Here is a 12,917-nt window from a genome sequence, read left to right on the forward strand (position 1 = left end):
AGGAATAATTCAAAAGCAAAATACTTGTGATGTTGGAACAGTGGTAATGATAATACAACCAATACAGTTTTTTTTCTTTTCTTTCTGTTTAGTTTGAATGAAGCATGTTTTGTAATATTGAAAGTAAAATGACTGTTAATGGTAATAGCGTCTTGTTGCAGAGGAAAGGAGAGCAAATGAATTGTGCTGTATGTTTCGTAGGTTTATCAAATATAATAATCATATAGATCTATGGTGGTTTTATTTATTTTTTAATAGTACATAGTTACTGTGTATATTGTGTTGAGGAATCCAAAATGATTATTCCGACTAGAAATGATAATGTAAAATGATTTATTTCTCCTGCAAACCAACACACTGGCTAGACTGTTCCAAGGTGTGCTCTCTAAAAGCAAGGAAGGAGTCTTGCCGAGCCCCTGTAGCCCCCCCCCTCTCCCCCCCTCCCCTGTGTCTGACCTTTTTGCAGAATGATCTCCATCATGATGCGGTCTCTGGGCTTAGCTGGCTGTCCCGGGACACTCTGTGTGTTACTGCAGGTGTTGTTCAGGTAGTTGTAGTCTCCCATGTCAGCACTGGCCCTGGACATGCCTGTGGTGGAGCTGAGGGAGCGGGACCTGCATAGCTGGGCCACCTGCGACTGCCCACACAGGACCCCTACACGCAGGCCTGTCCTCACCACCAGAGTCAGCAGGCCCTTTTTGATTTGCTGCACAAAGACATTGAATATTTCAAAGCAATGTTAAATGCTTGTAGAAATGTCGGCTGGCTAAAATTGATCTGTGGGCCTCTATTATCCTCCCACGCCCACCAGAAACTAAATATGATAAATTGATGAGGTAATCTGTAAGAATACTTTTTGTGTGTCGTCCTAATAAACAAAATACTTTTAGTATTTAAATGAAAATATATTTTAAACCAAAGTGATAGTTATTAGATAATAACTATTGGTAAATTCATCAGCCAACCAAATGCTCCATAATGAAAGAACACTAACTGACTGGAAGAGCCTGGTCTATTTTCAGCCAACATATTTCAGCACATAGCCATCAGGGTGGTTAAGAGAATGGGCAAAAGCACAGCTTATACACTAAAATACAACATGGCTTTACCCAGTGAGCACTATAATAATAATAATAATCAGCATTTTATTTATAAAGCACATTTCACAGACAAAAGAGGTCCCACTGTGCTGTACAGTTAAAAAAAAAAATGTGTGTATAAGCACTAGACACACCCGAAAGGATGCTCCAGCTCACAAAGAGAAGTCTCAATATAAAAGTGTACAACAACAATTTATGCTCGGAGCCCTTTTATGCAAAACTCACAACTCTTTATATTAAGCGACATAAATCCTTTAAATGTATTCATTCATGTACACATTTCCCTTCACTGTTTTGTCTTTCCACTTGTCTGCCCTTCACATGCATGCACACACTCTGTATATGTTAAACCGTTTCAGAATAAGTATGTACATGCCTAAAATAGTCATGAAAACAGAAGACAGACATTTTGCAGAAATGTGCGCGGAACATTTTATTCATGTTGCAGCAGTGGAACATTTCCAAAAAAGTCAGCACATTGAGCACGGAGAGTGCAAAAAATATGATGCTGCTGCGAGAACTGCTGCTGTCCCCTCGTCGCGCTCACTCTCCAGCGCTCTGGCACAGTGTCTCTGCAGAACAGTGAGTTGGACAATGTCCTGGCCACATGCAGAACAGTTGTGGGCCACATTAAACACAGTCCAGCAAGTGAAATGGAACATGGACAAAAGAAGGAGTCGCTTGTCATTGTAACAGGGAGGGACCCTTCTACGGAACATAGACTGTTTATGTTGTTCCCTGATAAAAGACTAATGTTTCTTCTGGTACTTGTTCAGAAAAAAAAGAAAACAGATTTATATTCTGTTGTTCACTTGCTGTTGCTCCAGAGTGCCTGTTATATTGTTCTGATAACATTACTTTAAAATAAAAGCGTGCACTACACAAGTTTTTAATTCATTATTGAATTTTGCGCATAATGTGATTAATCATTGTTAATCACAGAAAAATCATGCGATTAATCAGTTAAATCTTTTCATCTTTGCTCAGCACTAGCATATACATAATTTAGGATACAAAGTTGGATATATTAATTTGAAAGGTCCTTCTGTTGTGCATGTGCACGCATATGTGGTACTTCGTGTCTCACGAAGCAATGGTTACTAAGGCATATGGTTTGGGAATACAGTATCATACAATGTTAGTATAGTGCAAAAACTACAAATCCATTTTAACAACAAAAATAACAGTAAAACTCCTAGACTAACCACATAAATGCAACAAAAAGAAAATGTGTCTTTGAGTGTTTGGTCTACTGGCTGATTTACAGCTCCATTGTATTGGAGCTTCTGTGTTCAGTCCTGTCATTTAGGTGAAAGCAGCATTGCAGACTCCTCCAGAAGGTTGGTCAGTATTTTTTTTAAATGTTTAGATCAACAAATTGGATTCTGTAAGTTACAGTTATGCACCTTTGCTTTTTTTTTGAGCATTGAAAAAAAAACAGTACTGATATTAGGATCATAATGTAGTAGCCTTACTTTAAACTTGTGTAGGGCTTGATCATGAGTCAGACCATGTAGTGACTCTCCATTCAGCTCCAAGATCTCATCACCTGTATAGACACAGAAACAGAAGATATTACTGCATTAAAGACTGTATATCTACTCGGCAACATGTCAACTGACACAGTTTAGACATCTGAAATGGATAAAACCTATGGAAAAGAGTTCCCATCATTTTTAACACTTTTACACTAGACTTTATCGTTACTAATTTACGACAACTGCTGACCCGGACGGTGGATATCGTAGGGAGGTGGAAAGAGCACTTTGAGAACCTCCTAAATACGACCAACATGTCCCCTGGAGAGGAGCCAGTGCCTGAAGACTTGGGGGGTTTGCGCCCATGTCCCTGTCGGAGGCCGCTATAGTAGTCAAAAAGCTCCTTGGTGGCAAGGCGCCGGGGATGGATGAGATCTGCCCTAAGATGCTGAAGGCGCTGGACATTGTTAGGCTGTCTTGACTGACACACCTTTTCAATGTCGCATGCGAGTCGGGAACAGTGCCCATGGACTGGTAAACCAGGGTGATGGTTCCAATTTTCAAAAAGGGAGAGTGTGATATTGGGGTATCACACTACTCAGCCTCCCGGGAAAAGCTTATGCAGGAAAAGTGGCTCCGACCGTTTGTCGAACCTCAGAATCAAGAGGAGCAGTGCGGATTCCGTCCTGGTAGTGGAAGTGTGGACCAGCTGTTTACCCTCACACTGGAGGGGTCCTGGGAGTTTTGCCCAAATGGTCTACATGTGCTTTGTAGACTTAGAGAAAACTTTCGATCGGGTCCCTCTGGGTGTTTTGTGGGGGGTGAACGGGCCATCCAATCTCTGTTTGACAGCAGTAGGAGCTGTGTTCGTATTCTTGGAATTAAGTCAGACACGTTACCAGTGGGTGTTGGCCTCTGCCAGGGCGGCCCTTTATCACCGGTCCTGTTCCTGACTTTCAGGGACAGAATATCTAGGCGCAGCCGGGGGGGTGGAGAATGTCAGGTTCGGGAGTCTCGGGATCGCCTCTCTGCTGCCATGGCCCTGCTGATGCCCCCTCCCCCCTCCTCTCTACCTCCCTTTGGAGGTAGAGAGGAGCCGGAAGGAGAAGCTCTCAGTTTACTGGTCAGTCTACGTTCCAACCCTCACCTATGGTCACGAACTCTGGGTCGTGACCGAAAGAACGAGGTCTCGGATACAAGTGGCCGAAATGAGTTTCCTCTGTAGCTCAGCCTTAGAGATAGAGTAAGGAGATGAGTTTCCTCTCTTAGAGATAGAGTAAGGAGATGAGTTTCCTCTCTTAGAGATAGAGGAAAGAGATGAGTTTCCTCTGTAGGACTCAGCCTTAGAGATAGAGTAAGGAGATGAGTTTCCTCTGTAGGACTCAGCCTTAGAGATAGAGTAAGGAGCTCGGACATCAGAAGGGAGCTTGGAGTTGAGCCGTTACTCCTTCGTGTCTAAAGGAGTCAGCTGAGGTGGTTCGGGCATCTAGTCAGGATGCCTCCTGAGCGTCTCCCATTAGAGGTTTTCCAGGCTCGTCCAACTGGTAGGAGACCCTGAGGAAGACCCAGGACACGCTGGAGGGATTATATCCCTAAACTGGCCTGGGAACGCCTCGGGATCCCCTAGAATGAGCTGGAAAATGTTGCGGGGAAGAGGGAAGTATGAGTCAACCTGCTGAGCCTGCTGCCACATGACCCGATCCCAGATTTCACTATGTGTCTCGTGTGTGCACTTTACCCCTTTTGCTTCTGTAATCCTGTAAATTTCCCCACTGCGGGACTAATAAAGGATTATCTTATTTTATTTTATAGGGTTACGGTTATCTTACAAGCAATCAAGGAACCAGGAAAACAATGGATGGATAGATGGATAACATCTGGTTACCTTTCAACTGGCATTTCCTCTATGTTCACCTCTTAGTCTTCATTAAACAGTTAAACTGCTTTTAATTACTACTTGCTACAGAAGTCCTGAGAGAGAAGTGAAATAATACAACGTTCTGCTGATCCATATTCTAAGTTTGAGCTAACTTTTTTCTCTCTTGTGACTGGTGAACTGGTGAAAAAAATAGTTGTTGTAATACTCATTTTGGCCACAAGAGGCTGAAGAGCATCACTATCCCATGTTCTAAAGAGGACTAAAAGCACACATTTTCTTCCAGGTGAGCATTCATTTCTCTATGCACTCTCGTCCATATATGTTTGTAAAAAAGTGAAAAGAAATAGGTGTTTTACAAAAATTTGTAATAGAGAGTAGCCGGGTAACAATTATCGAAAAAAAACGGTGTCCTAAAGTGAGCTTCATGGACAGAACGTCGTCCCTTACCCTCCTGCAGCCGTCCATCAGCAGCTGCTGCCCCTCCAGGGAAAATGGTCTTGACATAGATTCCCATTGGTCCGTACATGCTGTCCCTCCCGCCCACTATACTGAAGCCCAGACCCTGGGAACAGCAGCAGAAATATTATTATTTGCATTACCACTGATTCACATCAATAACAATATAATCATAATCATAATTGGAATCATATATATCATAATCATAAAAGTAGGAACAGTTTCACATTTTGACCAATACTGGTGCGCAATGGATGCAGAAGTAGACTAAGACTAGAACACTAGTTGTGTGAAGAGGGAACAGTGTAAAGAATAGAAGATGATGTTTGCTCACGATCACACAAAGCAGTGTGAATACATTTACGTTGTTTATTACTATTAACAACCTGCAATGTAGACAGATTGCACTATAAAAAAAATAAAATAAAAACTAGAGGCAGTTAAAAGTCTAAGAGCATGAAATAAATATATTATATGTGCTCACGAGCTGAAGGGAAAGAAGACATGTGGGAACACTTGCTCGCAATATGATAGAACGTTCAGAGATGATTTAAAGCCACAGTTGTGGTGAATGGCTCCTACCTTGCCATGGCCCTTCATCAGCACCACATTACAGATGATGAAGGCTTGCATGTTGCTGCAGGAGTGTACGAGCTGGGCAGAGCTGAGAGAGCGGGAGGGACGCTGAACAGGCTGGAGAGGCACAGCGTGACACACACACACACACACACACACACACACACACACACACACACACACACACACACACACACACACACACACAGCAGGGAATTATGTCATGGTTCAATTATTTCCTTTAAGTACTTTACTTACTTTCCCAGTAAGTAGTAGCATTGCAAACCTTTGTTCTACCACCTTCACGCCAGAGAGAACCTCTGTTGACGTTCTCTCTAGCAATCTGGTTGAGTGTGGGAGTTTCCTGCTCCAGTCATGGCTGGATTAATATTGTGTCCATATTACATAAACTTCACACTGCTCCTACTCTCTGTTTGTCTGTGCTGGAATAGTGACTGGTCCCAGACTTGCTGTGGGTTTATTTGATAAAATACCAACTTCTTTAAGAACATGCTTACTTGATGTAAGCAGAAAGAACAAACCAATACTTAAATCACAGAAGGCCTGAGGACTCCCCTCAAAGACCTGCTCATGTCATGTATTGTGCTCTAGCAGGGCACATTCATAAATGGTCACACCAATGGTCACACACTAAAACTTTGAGGGTTTTCAGCGCAGGAGCATACGCTCGCTCGCCAAGTTGGTAGTGCTGGGAAGTATCAAGCCAAGTATGTCAAGATCAGATCAGTCTCACGCTTCAGAAGACATCACCAGGTGTGTCACAAGAGATGAGAGGGTGTTGCACTACAGAGTATAGACTGCAGAGAATGAAGTAGCTTTTGCTTGTTTACTTATTTAACCAAACTAAAATGGACTTATAACACTTAGTTTGTATCAGTGGTTTTCGTCCTCTGCCTTAATTGTAGCATTGCTGTCTTTGTCTTCTTCATATGAGGAGCACAAGTGAGTGGTCACCAGGTGTGATCTTAGAATATCAGAACAATCACATACTTGTGGAGTGGTGTGAGGAAACTCCAGCTGCTGGGACAGAAATTTCCTGTTTCCATAGAAACCAGCAGGATAAGTGGTATACAGCTCTGGGGTCTTCATGATGATGCTGTCCAAATCCCCAATCCAATAAGGATGAACACCTGGTTAAACAGTGTCATCAAGATGAACATCAAGTTTAAATTCAAATCAATTATTCGGTAGAAAGAAGGCAGAAGCAGCATTTAGACCATCATTGACATTGACACAGTTTTGTATTATGATACTCGAAAGAATTTAGTTACCAGTTACGCTGGTATTATTTTCACTTAGTATGGCTGTGTGCGTGTCGTCATGTTAAAATTCCTGTGGCAGGAACTACCAGAGGAACACAGGATCGCTTTCTGTTTGTTGACAGATGTTGGGATCCGGCAAATCAGGACGGGGGAACAATGACCCCTCTGCCATGTCCAGGACCACAATGTGTCATGAAAACAATACCAGCCACACACTGTCGCACAATAACAAGGACTAACTAACATTCACACTGATGGGAGGAGCGACCATGAAGGTACCACCTGTCCATCAGGACTAACTAACATTCACACTGATGGGAGGAGCTACCATGAAGGTACCACCTGTCCATCAGGACTAGCTAACATTCACACTGATGGGAGGAGCTACCATGAAGGTAACACCTGCAACTAACATTGATGCCCACACACCTCAAGCACATGGGATTAACAGCCTATGGGGTTCTTTCAGGACACATACACACAACATGGACTAGCGTAGTCGGGGGTCGAACCGCTCAATACTGAGCCACAGTCGTCACTACATGAAGATCTCTACTGTTCACCTTGGTATATTGAGATTATTGTTAATTGTTTGATATGTAATGCCTTCCTATAGGTAGCACACTGTTGAAATTGTGTACCAAATGCTTTTTTCCAATCCGTGATGAAAACAAATTTGTCCGATTGTGGTCATGTGACTACCAAAAGTAAAGCGATGTAATGGAGTGGATGACAGTGTAGAGAAGTTTCCTGATTACTGAGAGTGTATGTTATACTTTGTATCACGATAAATATACGCTGACATTTACATTACATTCTTTCCAATTCCAAGTGCATGCATTTCTCACAATTACGACCACATTTCCCATAAGCAGTGTGGCTTCCTGGTTCTAACAGGATATTACTCCCTGGCCTCACACCTCCCTGAAGACAATAAACATATTATAACCAATTTTACCATCACCGTCTCTCTCCTTCCACCGTCTGTCTTTACTTTACGCTCTAAAAGATTCAGCTACAGAACAGCAGCCTCCAGTTAATGGTTCTCACTGCTGTTGGTGGATTAGAGGTGATTGTAAATTGTACTATTGAGTGAAAATGGTATAAAACACACTGGTTGAGTGGGAGCGGGTCCTGTTGCTGGCCATCCGTCCTGGTGGGCTCTGCTCAGACTCCGCTGTGTCCCAGCACCCCCTTTCTTCATTCACCTCTGGGATGGAGAACTACACACACATTTATGTCATATTGCAATGTGAGATGGCATATAGATATAGATATAAAGTAGCAGGGCGTAAGATTAGTTTACTTTGAGGTGGTTGTTGTTGGCAAGATGTTCTTCATCTGTGTATCCAGGCAATGGCTGAGCTTCAGATGGGGGAATAAGAGCTGGATGCAGTGGGTTTACAGTCCGGCTTTGTGAATGTAGAATGTCCTCACATGTGGAAGTGTCCTAAAGTACACAGAACACCAGTGAAGAGAACGTATTAAAGTCTACTTTAGTAATTCATGAGTTCCCATGGTCCTCTCTGCTTGTACAGTGCTAAACCCTGCTGTACTACAAAGACCATTGGAGTCAGTCTTAGTGTGTCGGCCTAAACCAGAGGAACACCCGTTCAGCAGAACTGAGACCCACGGAGGTGAAAGGGGTTGTAATCAAATCAACATGTTATCAAAGTAATGGGGAGTGAAGTGTGGTGTTGTTATTGTGTAGTTATTAGTGTAGTTATAGAAGAAGCAGTATTGTTTATTATAGAGAGTTATGTAATGGAGCTCATTAGTGTGTCAATAGTACAACATATTACAGTAGAGCAGAGAATAGGTGGTAGAGTACAGTCAAGGCAGTGATGTATAATATACTATTAAGCAGTATAGTATAATTGTACACTGATGTAGTAGAGTACAGTGTGGTAACCAGTAGCATAGTGCAGTATAGAATGTTAACCTCAGTATCAACAGCTGCCAGTCCTGAAAGTCCAGTCAGCTGTTTGAACCTTTAAGGCCACACCCTAACCTTAAAGAGAGATCATGAAATCTTCCAGAGAAATGTGTCCTTATTGGAAAATGTATTTTGCTGATTATAGTAATTATAATCAGCAAAACATGCAGTTCTATACCATCAGAGCTTTTGCTGCTACATACCTACTTGGCCTGTATAACCAGCAGCTTACTGGTGGTTTATGCTAGCAGACCCTGACTGTTGTGGCAACATGGTCTCTAACTGTCCTCTGGAGTCTCTGGACCACGTGAAAGGGGCGTTTCTTTACTGAAGGGAGCCATTATGAAAAGAGAAAGAGTCTAACAGAGACAGCATTGAGGACAGACTCAGCTGAGCTCAGTCGTCACATATTCAACATTCTTTCCCACTGCTCCTTTTCTCCATTTCTCCTTCTGGGTTTTCCAGCCTCTTAAAGTGACTCAAGGAGCCTTGGCAGCATGGCGATGCGTTCACTGCCCAGCAGGAAAGCTCCTCACTGGGCCCCTGTGGCCCTGAGGAGCAATGACACACCTCTACTCCCACATGACAGGTGATGCAGGTGTAAAGCTAATACTCTCCATATATGATTAATGACATAAATAATACATTTTAAAGATTTTACAGAGGACCTAATACAAACTTACGAAACATTCCCCTGACTTTCCATGACTGGCTGGAGAGATTCCCAAATGTCAGAATGTAAAAAATTCCTTCTCTGTTATTCCAGAAATTCAGGAGCACAGTCTACATGATGTTCCTACACTTCCTCTCTCTCTGCTTGTGTTGACACATTGTGTAACACTGTAGAGCTCTGCGTGAGTGGCCGTTTAGACGCGTTAGACCCGTCAGACCCATCAGACCCGATAGACTCGTTTAGACCCGTTAGAACCGTCAGACCCATCAGACCCGTCAGACTCGTTTAGACCCGTTTAGACCTGTTAGACTCGTCAGACCCGTCAGACCCGTTAGGACCCGTCAGACCCGTTAGACTTGTTTCAGACCCGTTAGACCCGTTTAGAGTCTAAACGGGTCTAACGGGTCTAAAGTTTAGACCCGTTTAGACTCGTCAGACCAGTCAGACCCGTTTAGACCCGTCAGACTCGTTTAGACCCGTTTAGACCGTTAGACCCGTCAGACTCGTTTAGACCCGTTTAGACCCGTTAGACCCGTCAGATCCGTTTAAACCCGTCAGACCCGTCAGACCCGTTTAGACCGTCAGACCCGTCAGACCCGTTTAGACCGTTAGACCCGTCAGACCCGTCAGACCCGTCAGACTCGTTTAGACCCGTTTAGACCCGTTAGACCCGTTAGACCCATCAGACCCGGTTATACCCGTCAGACCCGTTTAAACCCGTCAGACCCGTCAGACCCGTCAGACCCGTTTAGACCTGTTTAGACCCGTTAGACTCGTTTAGACCCGTCAGACCCGTTTAGACCTGTCAGACCTGTTAGACCCGTCAGACCCGTCAGATCCGTTTAGACCCGTCAGACCCGTCAGACCCATCAGACCTGTTAGACTCCTTTAGACCCGTCAGACCCGTTTAGACCCGGTTAGACCCGTCAGACCCGTTTAGACCCGTTGACGGTCTCAGGGTGCTGAGCCAAGTATCATTGAGACATTTGTTTCCATTGTTTATAATTTAATTCAATTCAATGTAAATAGTACTCAGGATGGTACAACTGATGAATGTCTTTAACTACTAGAAGACTGTGATTATATGTAAAAATCTGAATGTTGACTTCCACATCATGCTGGTTATTCACCTTTTTGGACCTTTTGCTAATAATACACAGTTTTGATTGTAATGGAGCAAATGAAAGGTGTTACAAATCATGTGCGCCAGAATTAATTGAAGGAAAAGGTTGACATTGTGAAATTCCCGATCCATTAACCAACATGGAGCACATGTACAACATCTGCGTCTGCTCTGCAGAGCTCTGCTGGCTTCTCTTAAGAACCAGGAAGAGAGGAAGCTGCTGTTACCTCACTGAAGGCTTTAATGGGAGCGCTCCTCATCCAAGTGCTGCCGTCTACACACTGTCCGTTAAAGGGTGCCAGCTTGTCTGGGCTCAGGAAGCTGCAGCCTCTGAAGAAAAAAGTCACATTTCATTTTAGTCGAACACTAAAACCCACATTTATTTTTGTATCAGATGAAAGGTATTCTGTGGTTTATCACCACACGTACTGCTATGTTTAACAGTGCTTTGGTTTACAACAGATGCTGGTTCACCTGCACCCTGTCCACCACGTGACTCTAAACTATATAGACCTCATTTACACAGAGACATCTAAAGCTTTTGAGGTCTGGCCATTCTGAGTGCAGAATACATGTTTCCTGATAAACATGGGATATGCAGACACAGATAAGAACAGGTGGAAATGCTTTTTCTCTGAGTGAGGATTGGATGCTTTTCATTCCTGCTAGCTTTAGCATGCATCCTGTTAAGACCCATGTGTTTTCTGATATTTCAATTTTACCATTTTTTCTAGCACTTAGAGATCCTGTGATTTCTTGTATTGTTGTTGTACCTGTGCAGGTTCCCTTCATTCCCTGGCTCCACTTTAGGGTCTTTGTCCTCGGTCTGGATGCTGTTATCGGCCATGTGTGGTCCACACACGTCCTCAGCCGGCCCTGTGGCTACACACATCCTCCAGATGCTACTCTCCTACAGCCACACACACACACACACACACACACACACACACACACACACACACACACACACACACACACACACACACACAGTGAACATGCAGATGAGAACCTCTGTACAGGCCGGTAGAACGCAGCTTCACGAGCATATCAAGCATCTGAGTGAGGCGACAGCAAAGAAAGAGAAGAACAGCAGAAAGATGGGCCAGGTGGGATTCAATGGCTCTTCAAGGGTTGTACAGTTTGTGAAATGATACAATACAGACAGAATGGATGTGATCTTTAAGTGGGTTTGCATGTATTACCTTTTTGTCAATTACTTTAAATATGGTGCAACCACAAAGGTGAACATGTTATCATGTGAAACAAATGTGTTTTTCTCACCACATATAATGTTGTATTGTGTCTTTCATCCTGTACTGTTTGCTATTGTGTTATGTTTGTTGTGGTCTGTCAAGGGACTACAGATGCAAATTATCTGAAGCTATAATCTGGTACATTTATGTTGAACTGTACATGGTCCCTTTTAAATAAAGAGAATACATAAATACAAATAAATAATGAGCATGAAGGAGTCATTATAATAACAGGCAACTCAGTGGTCGAGCAGCGTCGGCTTTCAATCAGAGCATCGGCGGATCGATCGCCGGCTAGTCCATGTCAATTCCTGCATACTGTGAATGGTTATGAACGTGAGTTAGTGCTGATGTCCTGGGCAGGTGTCACCTTGCATTGTAGCTCCTGCCATCAGTGTGTGAATGTGTGAATGATGACATGTAGTGTTAAAGAGCTCTGAGTGGTCAGAAGACTAGAAAAGAGATCAACAGTCCATCACTAGATTAGTGCCGCTAGTATGGCCAAATAATGACTATGAACACAGGCAACAACAGTGAGCTTCCTCAGTTTAAAGAAGAGTATGGGTGAAAATCAGTCTCATAATATATTTGCACATGATCCCTAGCACAAACTGCTGCTGCCGTACCTTGATGCTGAAGGACCTCTTCATGCTCCTTCTGTTCCGCCTGAGTTGCTTGTTTGACTCAGTGTGTCCGTTGCTTGTTTGATCCCCAGCGGTCACGTCTGCCCTGCAGCCTGCGCCCCACGTCCTGCACCCATCTGACACAGCACGCCTCTCTCCTGGACACTCGTCCATCGTTTTAGAGCGGCACAGGATCAGGGACCTGGACAGAGTCAGTGAAAGTCAGACGCTCAGTTTTAGGCATTAAATGAAACGGATAGTCCTTTAGGGGGGTGGGTGTCATTTTCCAATGTGAGTGTCTTTGGACAGAGGATGTTGTATGTGTACAGATTGTATAGCCCTCTGAGGATAATTCATGATTTTGGGATGTGTAAATAAATTGAAAACTGGAAATTGGATTGAATAAATAGCAGGACTATACAACTGGAGTAATTCAGCCATGAATTCATGAAAGTACATGCTGCATATCAGAAATAAAAACTGAAATAAAGTTAGTACTTAACCAGTTATCTTTGGTCATCATGAGGCAAAACTAAA

General features: G+C 43.3%; 1 protein-coding gene across 1 annotated transcript in view; it reads right to left on the bottom strand.

Annotated features, from left to right (window-relative positions):
• The window catches only part of il16 (interleukin 16), a gene marked incomplete at its 5' end in the record, with an annotated part of 54,539 nt that overhangs the window by 29,652 nt on the left and 11,970 nt on the right, over window positions 1-12,917 (bottom strand). Inside the window, 10 exons of the mRNA XM_079217439.1 lie at window positions 457-706; window positions 2,576-2,649; window positions 4,905-5,019; window positions 5,496-5,606; window positions 6,501-6,640; window positions 7,887-7,995; window positions 8,079-8,222; window positions 10,732-10,834; window positions 11,278-11,414; window positions 12,384-12,582. Coding sequence (XP_079073565.1) covers window positions 457-706; window positions 2,576-2,649; window positions 4,905-5,019; window positions 5,496-5,606; window positions 6,501-6,640; window positions 7,887-7,995; window positions 8,079-8,222; window positions 10,732-10,834; window positions 11,278-11,414; window positions 12,384-12,582 — 1,382 coding nt within the window. The remainder of the gene's footprint in view (window positions 1-456; window positions 707-2,575; window positions 2,650-4,904; window positions 5,020-5,495; window positions 5,607-6,500; window positions 6,641-7,886; window positions 7,996-8,078; window positions 8,223-10,731; window positions 10,835-11,277; window positions 11,415-12,383; window positions 12,583-12,917) is intronic.

This window comes from Taurulus bubalis, assembly GCF_910589615.1.
Source record: "Taurulus bubalis genome assembly, chromosome: 4".
NCBI lineage: Eukaryota > Metazoa > Chordata > Actinopteri > Perciformes > Cottidae > Taurulus > Taurulus bubalis.